The 16,961-nt window shown below is 38.3% G+C and overlaps 1 protein-coding gene across 2 annotated transcripts in view; it reads right to left on the reverse strand.

Annotated features, from left to right (window-relative positions):
• ATAD2 (ATPase family AAA domain containing 2) overlaps positions 1–16,301 on the reverse strand; it is a 38,444-nt gene extending 22,143 nt beyond the window's left edge. The window contains exons 1-10 of one of the 2 annotated variants that reach the window (XM_062570597.1): positions 16,149–16,301; positions 11,638–11,780; positions 11,105–11,154; positions 9,638–9,791; positions 8,089–8,191; positions 6,122–6,212; positions 3,552–3,662; positions 2,787–2,895; positions 1,102–1,218; positions 70–178 (exon numbers count right to left, since the gene is read on the reverse strand). In XM_062570597.1, the coding sequence (XP_062426581.1) occupies positions 70–178; positions 1,102–1,218; positions 2,787–2,895; positions 3,552–3,662; positions 6,122–6,212; positions 8,089–8,191; positions 9,638–9,791; positions 11,105–11,154; positions 11,638–11,780; positions 16,149–16,283 (1,122 nt within the window). In that variant the 5' untranslated portion in view covers positions 16,284–16,301. Of the gene's footprint in view, positions 1–69; positions 179–1,095; positions 1,219–2,786; positions 2,896–3,551; positions 3,663–6,121; positions 6,213–8,088; positions 8,192–9,637; positions 9,792–10,366; positions 10,401–11,104; positions 11,155–11,637; positions 11,781–16,148 lie in introns of those variants that run through there. The other variant, XM_062570596.1, reaches the window with a different exon arrangement.
• Between the last annotated feature and the right edge of the window lie 660 nt (positions 16,302–16,961).

Below are 16,961 nucleotides of genomic sequence, written 5' to 3' on the forward strand. Positions count from 1 at the left end.
AGCACATTATGGAAAGTTTTCATAAATATTGGAAAAGTCCCACTAACATAATGAGTTTAAAATACTTACTGAACAATCTATTTGCATTGGATCAACATCAGCCAAACTCGCTCCAATTTTCATTCGATCCTTGTGAATTCCCTTTAATTCATCTTTCCGAAAATTTAGGGGAAGACACCTGATTTGAATTAATGAGAAAGAGAAAGGCACCCTCTAAATGCAGCTAGATTTTGGTTCTTTTTTTTGTTTTTAATGTTGGAAAGCAAACATAGAAGACTGTATAAATTTCCATAAACTTCCTGCATAGTTAAAAATTCATTCAAATTGCTATACATTTCATGCCCAAGAGTATATAAAGGAAGGTGGTCACTCCAGATATTAAGGTGAGTAATTACTTTTGCAGCTCTCAGCACTTATGAATATCCCATGCCAGTCAACGTGGCACATATATGAATATAAGATTAAAACCAGTTATTCCATAAGTGGATACTGTGAACAGACCTTCATTTTTGTGATAAAAGAACAACCCTCCCCCCCATACACGCACCCTCTTTAGAAGAGTCTTTGTTTCTACCTTTAAAAGGCTACAGTCTCAGCCTAAGGGGACACTTAAATCACCACGGACTAACATTATGAAAGGCCACCAAACATTCTTCTTTCCCAAACATTGTGCGTAACAAAAAACAGGTATTTCAAAAACATCTACCTGAAAACATTTGTTAAATAGTTATCAACAAATGCTGTTAAAACACTATTTTAAATAGCAAAAACTCCATCATTTCCTCTATTTTAAATTTTATGCCATAGGAGCTTTCTTTCTAAATAAACTACTGTAAATCAAAAGAGAAGTAGAATTTTACATTAAAAAATTATGTAAGAGTTCCCCGACAGCCCCCACAATCCAGTTGCCTAAAAATCCATCAGCCTAAAAATACAGTTTTAGAGAGCTGAGTTACAATCACCAGTTCCAACAGATATGATTAAAAATTGCCATAATTTAGAATCTGTACAAGATTAATAAAATAACACTTCACAGTGAGGCAAATGCTACTCCTGTTTATAGTAGATTCCTCCCTTCCCTTGTTCTCTAATTACATTAACCTTCTTAAAGCTCTGTTGCGGCTGCGTTTCCTACGCCTCTCAAAACGCTCTTCATCATCAGATGAGGATGACGAGGAGGAGGATGTGGAATCACTGTTGTGAACTGCATGTCTCCGCCTACAAACATTTAAACAAATAATTAAAGAAAATTAAGACACTATAAATGTCAAAAATCAAGTGAGTTTACCTCAGAATTTACTTTGATATCTAAGTTTCCAGTCCATTGCATTTCTTATGAATCTGATTCCAAAGTACATTACATCATTTTCCTCATGATAGCAAAATTCAATTTTTATTAGAGGTAAAAATGCTTATTTTGCAACCAAAATTCATAAACAAATTACTCACTTCTTCCAATCTGATACACACAAAAAAATCAAGTTTCGTAAACATTAACTATTCATTCTGTGAAACATAAACACCTCTAACTTATTTAAAAATTGGTCTTCAAAAAACTGATGCATCTTCTCCCTTCCTAAACTGACTTCTTTTGAGAATGATAAACGAAGCGTGCATATCCAACAATAAATCGCATTCACTGTCCTCTAACTGCTTATAGAATCCAACTCCCCTTGTTATCACTAAGGCAATTAACAGTTTATTTTAAATTGTTCTTGTTTAAGGATAGTTCCATACAGAAATATGAATTGATTCCAAAAAGAAAGTAGAATAAGTATTTGAGTGATTAAAATATATATACACAGTATATGTATTCAATTTGTCTTTCATACGGTACACTAGAGCAGTGCAAACTAACTATGTTGTTTTAGTGAATCCATTTCTCCTGATTTCCACTGAACTTAATATTCAAAGCCGTTACCAAAAAGGGTAGGACAAGTGAAGAGAGAATCCTGAGAGAACTTAAAACTACTTAGTCCCACAATGTTTATGCTTTATGATTTCCCCTAACAGTTCTTTCTCCCTGTCATAGGCAGACCAGATATTTTTGTATGAAGCTTTAAAAGCAAATACAGATCTAACAAAAGTCAGGAACAGCAGGGTCAAGCAGCTTGCCAATGGAAAACGGGATCTCAACCTAAGTTCTCAGACTTCTTTAAAATCATTGCAAACTACAAATATGCAGTATACAAAACTAAGTATATTATTTAATGCCATATATCATAATTAAACACTGAGATGTAAACTGGATTATTTCTTTAAGCTACAAATTGTATCAACTTCTTTACTTGCACTAATTATAAACCAATTTGTTGAATTTTTTTGCATATAAACAAGGACTTTGTTTCACCCAAATATCAAAAGTTGGTTTTTATTAATTTATTTTAATTATGGGACACAAGAGACTTAAAAATCTACTAAAACTTCCAGACAGACTCTAGTTCTAGCTAAATTATCTGTATGTTTTAAGCAAATGATTTCTATACTTCACAATTAAATAGTCTAAGATTTTTGGAGAGGGTTCTGGCTTCAAATCCAGAACTGAAGAATTTCAGTTACTGAATCTCAGCAAATACCTCCATAATCATCTCATCTCTAATCCCAGAACATTGCACTATAAAAAATAAATGGCTAACAGAAGGTTTTCTTTATACTCTCAGACTATCACAGTAATAATCATATGATTATTCTGTAATTACCACTAATCTGAAAACTCTTTAAAGCACTATTCAGTGATGTGACTAACAGCACTACTGATAAAGAACTATCACTAACCATACACTAACCTGTTAGTTCTTTTGCAGCATGGGCTTTGTGATTGAGCACTCCTGAATGAATATCTTTGTCTGACAGGAGAAGACCGTCCCGAAAAAAATATCTTACGTTGCCTTGGTTCTATTGAAAGCAAAGAATTTAGAATAGTGATACATCCTCCTTTATGATAAAGCAGGACAGCAAAAGAGGCAGAAAATATGACGTTTCACCCATTTCTAACTCCCCCCCCCCCAAAAAAAAAAGTTTCAAGTGTCTTTTATCAAAGCATAGTAAAAGTGAAACAAACACACAGCTCTTTCTAAGAAAAACAAAGTCACATGACAGTAAGACTACCGGGTTGGTTTTGCTACTATTCTTTCAAGGATATAAACATCTTTTTTTTACTTCTTAGTAGAGTTCAGATATGGCTATAGCAAACCTTATTCTGTAAGTCATTGATAAAATAGTACAATGAAAGAAAAGTGTTATTATAAACTAACTACAGGAAGAAACTGAATCATAAGAAGGAGACCTTCTGAAATCACACCATAGCAGTACATTTGTAATATAGCATTGATATCCAGGAGAAACCAACCAATACATATAATAAACGAAAAACAGTAATGAGTATGCAAAGTGGCAAAGAAATATAATGTGCATAGGTACATGCAGGTAATAAATGCAGTGAAATATACTTGCAGAATGAAAGAAATTTAAATAAAAGTTGAGTTTATGTATATGAATCTCATTTATATGCAAGAAATTAGCCCTTAAGAGCAATTTTGCATATAACCTACTTTCCAATGGAGCTTGATAGCGTACAACAGTTTTCCTCTGTCTAAGGTCATAACGCTTTTGAGTATCTTCACCATCTTCATCATCTTGATCTTCACCTTCTTCTGATGATTCTATAATTACAGTATCTCAACATAACTATTAAGTTTACAAAATATCTAACATTAAATTGTTTAAATACTATTATTTCTATTGAATCCAAAATATGCTACACAGATACCTACAGGGTTTACCATTATCATCATGTCAATGACACATTAGATTTTAAAACCTGCAAAACCAAGAACAACTTATACAAGACAGTCCATAGATTAGAAATCAGTAGAGGAGCATATATAAATATACATACATATTTATATAGCTATTGTTCTGTCTGATCCAAATCACTGGGTGATTTGTCACCAGCCTCAGTGACAGCAACAGGAAGAATTCTGTCATCTTGTTTAGCTAAGAGGCAGCTGCCATGAAAACAGTTATTTCGGAAAGTTATTTCTTGTTATTTTTAGAAAATGTTTCAATGAGTTTGTTTTTAATCCTCTACAGTAGTAAGACTAATTATGGTAATCTAGTTCCAAATCCTAGCTCTGCCACAGATTACATGAGCAACAATAGGCAAGTCACCAGTCTGAACGTTCCCCAACCTGAAAACAGTATCTGATGCATACAGGAAAAGTTTATGTCACTGGCTGCTGTAAAGTAACTTAAATATTTTTCATGGAAGATGGTAACAACATAAGACATTGAGCATAATTATCTAGCCAGCTCTTAATAATACCCTCTCACATTAGTAGCTGGATATCAGGTAAGGAGTGTAAAAGCTCTCTTTACCTACTTACTCACTAAGAGTAATTAAATTTTATTTCTGTGAAAACACTACTTTCTTTCCTTTCCCCAAGTTAGCACTGCTTTCAAAAGGCAAGATAAGTTATGTGGGGTACACAGACAGAGCATGTGGAAATCTGAGAAATGAGTCTGCAATCACTACCATCCTATCTTTGGAATGTCAACACTTTTATCACTATCATCAATAAGGCATGAATTTCTATGCTCTTTTGTTCCTCTAATTTCTCCACTTGTTCCACTGATCCCATCCAATCCCCTTTGCACAGAAAAGTGTGTGAGTTTTGGTGTAATGAATCATTCTCTCCTTGCCCACTTCTAATTATAAAAGCATGCTTTAGCTTTCTCTCAATTTGAGATTCTACAATTTTCACTTTACTCATGTATGAATTGCACCATGCTCTTTTTCCCATTCAACGTAATATAATTTTCGTCAAGTTCCTCCTGCTCAGCTCCCTAAAATCCACACACTTCAACCTATATAACTCCAGTCTCTACACTGATGATTCCTTAGATTAAAACTACTCTTATTAAAATTTTAAGTTAATTTTTCCCAACTAGATTGCCAAACCATTGGCCAACTCTCATTCTGCCTTACTAGTCAAATGCCTCTGGTAGGCTGGACCATGTTTCTTCTTATTAATGTCTTCCCGTACCTTGGTTTCAGTAGGCCACCCTTTCTCTAGCTTCCTCCTGGAACTCCAAATGTTCTGTCACTGTCCAGTGAGGGGTTTGGATCACCAAGGTGAGTGTTTACAAGTCCCAGCCCAGGTCTGAACTAACAATTAAAAATGAGCCACAGACTGTTCTCTGACATGCTAATGACTGAAAGCAAGATTATCCCAGTGCTCATTAACATCTGTTACCGTGACATTTAAACCTTTTTGTAGGTCTTCATTGCCAGTGTTCAAGTTTTATGCAGACTGCGTAACACAAAAAAAAAGATACTGCTTTCACTAGGTATTGCATAAATCATCTCTTATTCAAGTGCTGATCAGCCCAACAACTGCAAAATCTCTTTCTACAGACTTGTCCCACTTGGATCTCTTCAGAAAGCTGCTACAAGGATCATATTCCTAACTTATTGCCTTAATGACAGCTAACATTGTCCTTAAAACCTTCAAGTTTGTTCTGTCACATCAAATACAAAGTTACCGTGGTCTTTCATGACTTTACCTCATTCCTTACATTACTTCCTACTGAGTACCAAGATGACAGCTCCTAATTCCAAACAGGCCCTGACAGCAGCTTCCACTGACTATCTGCTAAACAGAAAAATAAGTAACACTGTCTTCTCCCCTGCTGATCTTCACGCTTCAGAGAGCTTTCATACACATCTGGCAGCCAAGCTTACTTCCTGAAAATTCTTGCTATGCTGCTCAAAACCATGAGAACTGTCATGCTACTGCTGTAGCAAAAGCACTGCTTTTCATTCTGAGTAACAGTGTCCATTTCTTTGTATTCCCACAGGTCTACAGCCATCTGCTGCCTTTTATCTTGTATTTTGTTGTAAGCACTTCGAAAAGGACTTTTTTTTTTTTTCTTCCTCCTGAGTATCTGTTCTGAGCTCAGTCCATTCCAGCCCTGGTATCCATTCCTCTGGCTAGTAACCCTGATGGCAATATAGAATTATGCATAGATGAAAATTATCCAGCAGTTCAGCTTGCTTCAGTTGTTTGAGACAAAACTTTTGGCTAGAATACAGTAAAGAAAATTTGAAGCCAGAACTAACCTACACTCCCATCTTGATTGTCAGCTATTTCTTCATCCGTTCTTTGAATTTCTTTCTTCTTCTTTCCTCGAGAGTACACATCAAGATTTTCCTCATTAAAAGAAACAAGAAAGATCAGGTCACAAATATGGAGAACACCTGACATGCACATACTTGGTGCCTACATAGTAATTTTATCAAGGCACTACATGTACACACAAGATTCAATTAACGTACAGTTCTCCTACACAGAAAACAATTGAGGATTAATGGAATACAACCATATATTTATTTATTTTTTTTTTTTTAACCTATTATCACAAGAGATGCATACTATTTCAGTGCACCTCCTTCAGTCTAATGCATATGAGAAAGTGGAAGATGTTTTAACATAAGAGGAAAATTATAATTTTAAATTTAGTTCATGGTCTAATTTGCCTCTAACACTTTTATTCACAGCCAGGAAATGTTCAAGAAGCGATCAGCAAAGCAAAAACAGGACATCCAGAGAGATTAACTATCCCAATCTATCAGTCATTTTTAACTCAGTGTTTTCAACACTGAGTTAAAACATGAAAATGGAGAGCAGTACTACCTTCAGGTGTCACCCAGGCAGAGAAAATGTCATTCTGGCACCCAGGATTAGAAGCAAAAATTTTTGCTCTTAACTGGGGCTTAGTAAATGTGGAAATTGCTGCAAATTTACCCAGATGCAAAAATGAGTGTATCAGCTAATCATAGATCCAACATTGCAGCAGAACCATAGAAAAAGCAATACTTTCCTAGCACACACAGAAGAATTCACGTTGGCATTTGCAAGATATCATATAAAGCATTGTGGATAATTCTGCTCTATTTGAAAAAATGAATTTGGATCTAGACAGAAACCTACAAAGGCAAGCTATAAAGCTGCTCAAAAATTGAAGGGCCTATCATATGGGGGCAGGTTTAGCTCAGTTGGTTTGAATGTGGTACTGCTAATGCCAAGGTCATGGGTTCAATCCCCATATGGGCTATGCTGAGGGTTGGACTTAGGTGATCTCCAGAGGTGCCTTCCAACCTTACCATTCTATGATTCTGTGATTCCAAAGGACCCTAGAAGAATTTAATTTAACAGTGCAAAAGTAAGAGGAAACATGATTGCTGTATATAACTACTTTAACAGAAGTTCTTCTAGGGACAGAGAACCACTTAAGCTCACAGGCAATGCTGGCACAGGAACAAATATACACAAAGCAGCCACCAATAAATCCAGTTCAGAAATTAAAAGGCTTTGAATCCATGAACAGGAAATTCTGAAAGTGGCTCTTAATCGAGGGAATATACTAAAACTGAGTTTAAGTCAACTTATGAAAACATCTATATGATATAGTTGCCTGTAACAGATGATTAAACTACATGACACAAGGTTCTTTATGAGGTGAGGAGGTATCAAGAAAAAATACAGGTAAACAGGAATTAAAGCTTGAGCCACACAAACAAATATCCTTTTTTTTTTTTTTTTTTTTTGCATGCTCAGAAATGTAACTTGGAAACTTAGGATAAACGGACAAACAGCTTAATTGTGCTTATGTGATAAAAGGTATCAGGCAGCCTTTTTGCATATTTAATCTCCAGTCAGAGCTTTTAGTAAGTTTTAGTATGTTTTGAAGTGAAAATCCAAGTCCTGAAACAGATGCTTATAAACAGTATGTCCATTCAAAAATCACAATAAGGCAATTTAAGAAGTGTGGCATAAGACGTACATGTTGGCATCTTAGTACTGTTTCACATTTTCTAAAGATAGTATTTCCGCCACTCTCAGAAAATACTTTTAGTATGGCCATACCAATAATTTTGTAAATCGTAATTCAATAGTTAAAAAAAGTTTTAGACTGGCAGTATTCATTGGAGTAAATTATTTCAGCTAAATTAAAAATGCAACTAAATCATTTTCCTATTTGAAACACATTACTTATACAAAAATAAGGAAATAAATGAATATTTACTTCTTCTGCATCATTGAACACTCCAAGGTCTTCCAAGTCCATCATTCGGCGTCTACGCATCTTCTTCATGTCATCCATTTTTTGTAATACTGCTTCTGCAGTACTAAGATAAAAACTTGGCATATAAGACCAAAGACAGGCAAGTACAAAAAGTGCTTAAACAGAAAATATATTCAATATGGCATTTTAATATATCAGTGTCAAATTGATACTTACTTTTTAAGTACTAATTAAAAATTAGGTCAAATGTTTACTTTTTCATGGCCAGGTTTTAGAACAAGCACGTAAGGATTTGTAATCACACACTGTATTAAGGTTTATTTTCCCTATTTCTCAGCACAGAGAAAAAAAATCTATTTAAGTAGGAGAAAAATAAAATTTCTGAAGACCATAGTAAGACATTAGAAAGAAATTATAGTAGTTTTTAATAGTACTTTTAAGTTACTCTGCATGAGAGCATTAAGTCATTTTAAGTTAACAGTCTTCCTCTGACGAAAAGACTGCTTATTCTTCTCTTTAACTGTAATCTAAACTTCTTGTTTTTCCTGATTACATATGCTACAAAGGCCACCTCTACCATTATCATACTTTGCAGATCTTATAGAAAATAACCCTAATCTGGGCTTCACAAAAGCCACCTGGAGAAGTAAGCCACAGACAAAAATGCAGAAAGTTAGGATTGCTTCAGTTTGCCCGTGTTCCTCAGGATCTTAACCAGCGTAAGAACCATATATATTTTGTAAGCATGAAACAGAAGCTCATTAAAAATAAAGAAGCTTCTGCTACTAAGAAAACTGCTGAAGACAGCAAGTTAAACCTACTGAAAGTCACAACATAAAGGAATCATTTTGGTTCATAATACCAAAAGCATTGAACCCATATACAAAGCATGACTATGAAGTCTTTCATCAAACAACAATCACAAAACTAAAACAGCAAAGACAAATTAAACATTAGCTGTGTCCAAATTCTTTAGACATGGAAACACCTTCAGAATTCATCCTCTCACAGACATTCTCAGTCCCAGAAGACTTAAAAAGCTGTGACTATTTATTTCCAAAACACTCAAGGTTAAACCATCTTGGCTGTACAATACCAAAAACCACAATTTAAAAAAAAAAAAGAAAAGAAAAAGAAAAAAAAAATACATTTATGCTAATTAAGGAGAAATCTGTGTAGGCAGAGGAAAAGGAGGAGACTGTTATCTGACAAGGAACAAAGGTCCTAACACCACAATCAACAACAGAAGGGTAACAAGGATGGGAATGTGTTGCTTGTGAGCAAACATCCTGAAATTCCACATTGTGCAACCCTGACAGGACTGTGTTATGGAGGCACCTGGAGCCCAGCAGTTACCAGCAAGGACAAATCACATACAGGGAATTATCAGCCTACCCATTTAATACATTTAGCTCTTGCTGCCAGGAATAACAGGATATCTTTACGTTGCCAAAAGGAGGAGAGTGCCTATCCAAATACGTCATTGTACAAAGGCTTGCTGATACGGATTATTTTAGTAATTTCGCAAGACAATGAAAAACACACTTACTTTGTTATAAGTTTATCAAATAAAACAGATTGGTTTGTAGTAGTGTAACGACTTCGTCTAAGTCTGCAACTTCGACGAACTTCCAAATCCCCATTTTCTTCATGGATTTCTTCTGTAGCTTTTGCATCAGCTCTGGTCTTCAGCGATCTGGTGACTAAAATACATTAATATATAAAATATCTTGAGACTGTAAAGATGTCATTCCTTTTATTTCATCATTGCTCTAGTAAATTATGTAAACAAAATTCAAAACGGGTTGAGTTTTTGTTTAAATACTTAGTCAGAGGTTATTGTCACAGCCACAGCATTCTACTTAAGTTAGTTTAAACATACAGAACTATAAATGTCTGTGTAAAAGTATGACTCGCACAAAAACTTTTTAATAGACAGAAAACAAGTCCGATCAAAACAAACATGGTATTTTTCTTTCATGAATAAAGAAAGTTACTCTAGTTACATATTTTTGGAAAAGTAAGAATAATAAATATCTCTCTCCGAGCTGTTTTTACTCCATTGATACAAAATAGAACCTATTAGTGTTTAAAGACCTTGTTTACATGGAAATCTCTTAAGATATATTCAGTTTTAGCATCTTGTTTAGGGAGGTATCACTTTCAGTTTCTGCATGACACAAAAACTCAAGAAGATAAGAATTATCTCAAGATAAACACCTAAATACTGGAAAGCACACTTCTAGCTTGCTTTAAAAAATATCTGCCCATTATTTACCATTCAGCATCCTTTGCCCCAGGTTCCAGTTACACTAAGAGTTAACAGACAGAGGACAGTCAGAAAGTAACAGCTATATTACGTTGCTATTATAAACATACTTATGACTTGACCTCATTCGTACTAACTGTATTTATTAAACGCAAACTCAGTTTTAACAATTTACATTAAACAATTAGAACTTGAATTACAACCCCTTCAAGTGTATTTCGGGGACCTTCACCCAGTTCAGCTCGTAATTGATGGACTCTGCCTAGAACTAACAGGCCTGTCAGCAAGCAGCCTTACAGCACCAAAGGTGCTTATTCAGCACTGGATTTGGTTCCAGCTTAAACCTCTGAACATCAGTGAAACCTTCCAAACTTTCAATGGATTTGTGCATCTGATGTCTGAATGCTATTTAACTTGCAATATATTACAGCTTATAATACTGCAGTATTTTCTCCTTTTTGCAAGAGCAATTTTCAGCTACTTTGTGTCCTGCAGACTCCAGAAAATTCACGTAACAGAGAAACCTAAGATAAGGACTAGATTCTCTAGTGCCTAAGAACAGATCAGAATTCATAGAAACTCCCCACGCTCTCAAAGGAATAGTAACTATCCTCCTACTTGCATCTTTTTCTGTTCATTATATCTGTAGGAAATTTACAGGTTAAGTGAAATAGACAGTGTGACTAAATGCAATCCTCATTTAGAAACCAGGCTAAAAGGGGATCCTTTAGGGTTACTGCTACTTACCTTCTTTACAGTCTTCAGGTTTTTCATCTGCTTTCAGTTTTGCTGATCGCCTACATAAAGAAAGTGGATGGGGGAGAGAAGGAAGAAAAGAATCACTGCGTTAGTTTCCTCAAAAGTAGGGAACTTCACCCTGTTTCAAATCTAATGCTCCAGTTTAGGCAGAGAAAAGCCTATAGACCACAAGGAAGAATTAGAATCCAATTTGCTGTGTACCATATGTACACAGGTCTGTATATGCTTTTCCAAACTTAGTAACTTTGAAGTCTCAATAACGTAGATAATATTTTAGCAATCAAGTAGAAGAGAGATCTCAGAAGAGCCTGAAAAAGATGTAAGATTTTCATACAAGCAGAAGACCTTCATTGAGAAAAGTCACTTCAGTTCTAAGGTACTGATTTTAAAGTTAATGTAATCACATTCCCCTGTAGATTTTTAGCTGCAGATTTAGCAAGACACAGCTCATTGTGTATGTTATTACACTTCCTTTTCAATCTACAAACTGACTAGACATAGGAAACACAGAAATACATTACCTGGTAAAGTGTCTTCCATTGACATTTTCACTTAGTATTTCCATGCTTTTGTCAAAGCTAGAATCTGAAGAGGGTGGAATGCTTTTTCTCATTGATCTTAAACAATGCCCATTGAAACATTCAATTTTGCCTGAAGAAAATTCCTAAGAAGGAAATTCAAACATATTTATCTGAATCATGTATGTTCAGCTAAGACGGAAATTCTGCCTTATTGATGCACTGCCTTATTGAGAGTTCTAAAACTCTCCTGACTAATAATGGGGTAACAACTGGTAAATCTTGACCCACTCTGAACGTACAAGTAGCTTTCAGAAAAAATACATTAAAAAAAGAAAAAGCTTTCAAAGCTAATGCTTCCCCCTCAGCTTTTCTTGTAGACTATCAACCCTTAATATTCTTAGAAAAAAAAATCACCACACACTTTTGCCTGTAACAAAATTATTTTTTAAAAAATCTCAAATTTATTCATGAAGACGCCATCTTCTATTCCAAAATAACTGGTTCATAGGGACAGTAAAGCTTGACGTCCTATATCGTAGAACTGAAATCTCAATAGGATTTTTCTGTTGTGTCCGCTTTATGATAGCATTCAGAGGGACAGAAATTTTTTCTTCGTAAGTACTGCATTTATCCACAGGAAACCAAAAGGGAACTTAAGATACCAACATGTCATGCCACAGTAACCTCTCTTTCTCATAATATTTAAGGAACTGCTGAAAAGTCTCATATCCCTTCCTATACATATTGATTATGAGCTCTGTCCACCCACAAAGAAAGAAATAAGCAAGACTCATCATCATATCAAAGTCTGTAACACTTATTCCTGTTGGTCTTGTTCATATTGCTATTCTTAAAAGAAGGATGAGTACTAATATTTTTACTACACGAGGAAAGCTGTGGTGATCTTAAGGAGGGACCTGTACAGTTTACAAAATGAAATTCCAAATAAAACTCACTCTGAAAAAGGTAGAAAATAGACAAGATTCTTGGGAGGCGGATACTAAGAGGTACTTCGATTAAAACTTGATCAAGATCATGACAGAAGAATGAACACGCCAGGACAGGAGCTACAAAATTTAGTTAGAGAAAGGTAATGGTAGCTGCACAGGTTCTTCGCAGTGTAACGTAATGACAGCTGCTAAAATAGACTGCTCAAGAGTCAACCCTGAACCATAGGCCCAGGCAATCCTGTGGGCATCTCGCATTTTTCCTTTTCAGGGAACTCTGAACAAGTTGTCTCCATGTTCAACTTGAACTTCTATTGATAAGACAGGACTTTTCACATGAAGGATTTCTATCATCTTCAAAATAAGCGATGAAGGAAGGAAGTCTTCCTGCCCTCTGTTCTCCTACCTGATGCAATTAACACGCACTCAGGACATGCATAATACATAACCATCTATGAAGTTAGACTCCAAATTTGGGAGCCAGAATATCTAGCTTACTTAAACACCAAGATATGCAAGTTTTAACTACTGCTTTGGATATTTCTCCTTCACTGATCTAGAAGTAAATATTCCTTGGGAGAAGTCTTAACAATCTGAAAAATTTACAATACAAGTGAAAAGATGATAGGAATAAAATACACTTCTTCAAATCTCTGGGCGAAATCTCAGACTAAAAGAAGAGCACTTAGAAAATGTCACTATACAGGTTAGAAAAAGCAGTATAATGACTTGGGAAATGTTTCTATGTGTTCTTATGTATTTTTTTAGATGAAGCTTCTTCAATGTCCACAATACAATTGCTTGTTATATTCTATCTTCTGTGCTGTCTTCATCTTGACTCGAATTAAAAGGATATAGCCAAAGAAGAAACAATGAATATTGCTAACTCTGACTGTCCTCCATTCATATGAATGGCATCCCATTTTAATGGGATTGCAAACACCAACAACATCAGGGCAATTGCAGCAAGCTGTCAGCACAGCAGCAGAAACTAGGTTTTATCAGATCAGGCTGGGGAGGGTGGGAGGGAGGAAAAAAAAAGAAAGAAAAAGAAAAAAAAGCACTCAAGTGAATAGAAGAATAAAGCTAAACTCAAAACATACGGAAACTGAAGGAAGGGATTTTGAAAAGTATTTTTAATTTTGAAAACAGCTGTTACTTTCCTTATGCCACATGAAGTGATTAACAATTGTTTCTAAAAAGTCTTTTTAAAAAAACCTGCATTTAGCTATCTTCTATCTCTAAGGAAGTAAATAATACATCAAAGTGCCATCAGAGCAGATAAATATGCTTAGACTACAAGGCTGTGAACTCTGGTGCTAAAGTCCCTATATATAGGGGTCAAGGAAGACTCAGTCTGGACAAGGGCAAGTTTCTGCCTGTTCTAGACAAAAGGGAACTCTGGAGCACACAGGCAGCAAGTACAGGTCACCGTCTGGCCTGGGTAATTACACCAGGGTTAAAACCTGCAGATACACAGCTTCCAAAGGGTACAGTCATCTGTGCTCTCCCTTGGGACTGGAAACACAAGAGAAGATAACCCATCAGATTCCTGTTCAGTGTCAGTTTAGAGTCCTTCTACCATATGCAGTATACTCTATAAGGATGAAATAAACTGAACAGCTAGAGCTAAACAGCTTGCTGATATCATAAAACCTGCAAGAGCTACCCTGATACGGTCTTCGCACATCAACAAGTTACCAAAGAGAAATTAAGACTTTTGAACTTGCAGCTAAGACCAGGATTGTAATCTTTGTGATCTAGGGCAATCCTGCTTTGCTTCTGCAATTAGAACACTCCAGTAAAGCCCAATGGATCTACATAAAGCAAAAAGGATTCCATGCCTTGAAACGTAGGAAAGATCTGCGAAAAAGAAGAAGAAAAAAAAAAGAAAAGAAAAATCTTATAACCAACTGTAATGATCAGTAATGATTCTGCTTTGGTATCAGTAAAAGTTTACATTTAACTTCCTCATTCCTGTTCTCCTTACTGAAAACGTGTGAGAACCATTTCTAGCATACACTGCAAAAGCAAAGTAGCAATCTTTAAGCAGATTCCGTATCTGGTTACAAAGAAAAAAATACCACAAGAATTTCTTCTTTTCTAGTTCAGTCGCCTTGAAAAGAAAAAGCCTGAATCCAAACAACTAAAAATGCTGGAATAGCTCTGCTATAAGGAAACCAAGAGACCACAACAAGCATCACTTCAAGGCAGGGCTCCCCTGAAGAGCAGACTAAAGTTTTGACTTGGACCTGGTCTGCCCTTAGTTGCCATGGAAATGCAGAACATCCCACTGAGAATAGCATGACTTGGAAAGAACATGGAAGACTTGTAGCTTTTGAGAGCTACATTAAAAAAAAAACAATAAACTTTTCAAAGTGAAATTGTTCACTTATGAACAGTAGCAACATAGATACAGATGGCATGGAATACTTAATCTCCTTCCGAATCATGCAAGTTGACATTTCACTCCTAGGGTTTTTCTCCTTAGGTTATTAAAAAAAATAAGTAGAACTTTAACCATTTTTGGTTATGCAAACAAGTGCTTTAATTAAGTACAAAGTACAAACCCTGTTTTCTAAACACAGTTTTGTTTTAGAAGTATCCAAAGTAGTAGATACATACATTTCACTACATTTCTGTTATTCAGCTAGCATGTTGTTAAAGATAAAATACGTGTTGTGTCATACTTCATTTTTTTATTATTTTTGATGCATATATGCCATCAAAACAATAAGAACTGTCCTTATAAATGTTACCTCGATTATCTTAAAGTAAAAGGTGTTAAAGATTTTTTTAAGTAACAAAATTTAATCAAAATAAACTGTGAACAAGAAACTAAGACAGCATACTAAATTATAAGGGGATGCAAAAACGCTTTAGAGTATTTTCACAGGGCTGCAGGCAACCACATTACTGTCTTTTGGCAAGCTATCACTAGTTTCCCAGGCCAGCCATTGATTGTATCAAGTTTCCCTCCTTGCAAAGCAAAAATATATCAATATTGGTGACTGAAGCTGAAACATTTTGCATTCAGATGATGCAGAGAGCAGTCCTTACTGTGGTTCCAGACAAGCAGTAACTTTTTCACACACGGTTACTCAATCGTTATAGAAACTTACCCTAAGCACTCCCCCCCGCCCCCCACCTTTTTATGCAACACCTCTCTCTGGTGTTTCTACACTGTCCGCACAGCGGAAGAGCTCTACTTTTACCATCGGTAAAGAGGGCGGGATGATAAACCCGGTTAGCTCTGGGGGGCACCCGCACAAGGCAGCCGCAGGGTAAAAGAGCTGTTTTACACGGCCTACACGCAGAGCCGAGCGCCTGTCTGCTCCCGGCCACAGGGGCGACGCCGGGGACTCGACTGCTCCCCTCCCCTCAAGGGCTCCCGCAAGCTCAAGGCCTCCCCGCTGCAACTCCCTCAGCCGCGGGCCACCAACGCCCTCCTCGGCCTGCCGCGGCCCAGCCAACGGCCACCGCCATCCGGGCGCCCCCGCCCGCCCGAGGCCTGCCCCCCGCCGCGCTCTTCCCCTTCCCTCCCTCCCCGACCCGCGCACTCACCGCCTCCGCCGCTCTCGCCGCCCCGCCGGCGCCCTTGGGCCCGGCGGCGGCTGAGGCGGCCCCCGAGCGCGTCCAGACGCGGCGGCCGCCGAGCGGGGGAGACTCCAGCGAGAGGAACTCGGAGCTGGAGTCCATGAGGTCGAAAGGCGGCCGGCGGCGGCCGTCGCGCGCCGCGGGGCCGGGCCGCCGGGCGCCGCTGCTCCGCAGGACCACCATGGCGAACCGGGCCGGGCCGGGCCAGGCCGCGCGGCGCGGGGCGGCGGTAGGGGCGCGCGCGGCGCCGCTCCGAATTCTGGCGCCACAGTCCGCGCGCCGCCGGCGCCCTCCGCCCCGGATCCCTCCGCCGCGCCCCCCCCCCCCGCCCGCCCCGCGTTGGCCCCCTCCTCCCCGCCCCGCTGCGCTGCCGGCCCCCACGGCTCCCCGCCGTCACCGCCTCCCCTACCCCCCCTCCCCCGCCAAGCCCGGCGGAGGGCGCCGCGCCCCGCCTCCCCCACGGCCTCTTTTCTCTCCGGCAGCTAGTGCCGGCCCCGCTGGCGGAGGGACACAGCTCGCGCTTCACCCTTTTGATATTTTTGGCGCGTGAAAGTTGGTGCCGGTTGTTTTGCCGGCGCCCGATTGGCTGTGAGGCGCGCGCGGGGCCCGCCCCCCCGCCGCTTCCCGCTGGGCGGGGGCGGGGCAGCCGCGCTCGCCCGGCGCAGGCCGTTAAAGGCGCCCGCACGCCAGGCGCGCAGCGCGGCCGCGGCGAGCGGTGCTTGCCCGCTCCCGGGTCTCGTGTCCGGAGCCGCTCCAAGGCCTCGTGGAAAAGCCGTAGGG

This window comes from Rhea pennata, chromosome 2, assembly GCF_028389875.1.
Source record: "Rhea pennata isolate bPtePen1 chromosome 2, bPtePen1.pri, whole genome shotgun sequence".
Lineage (NCBI taxonomy): Eukaryota > Metazoa > Chordata > Aves > Rheiformes > Rheidae > Rhea > Rhea pennata.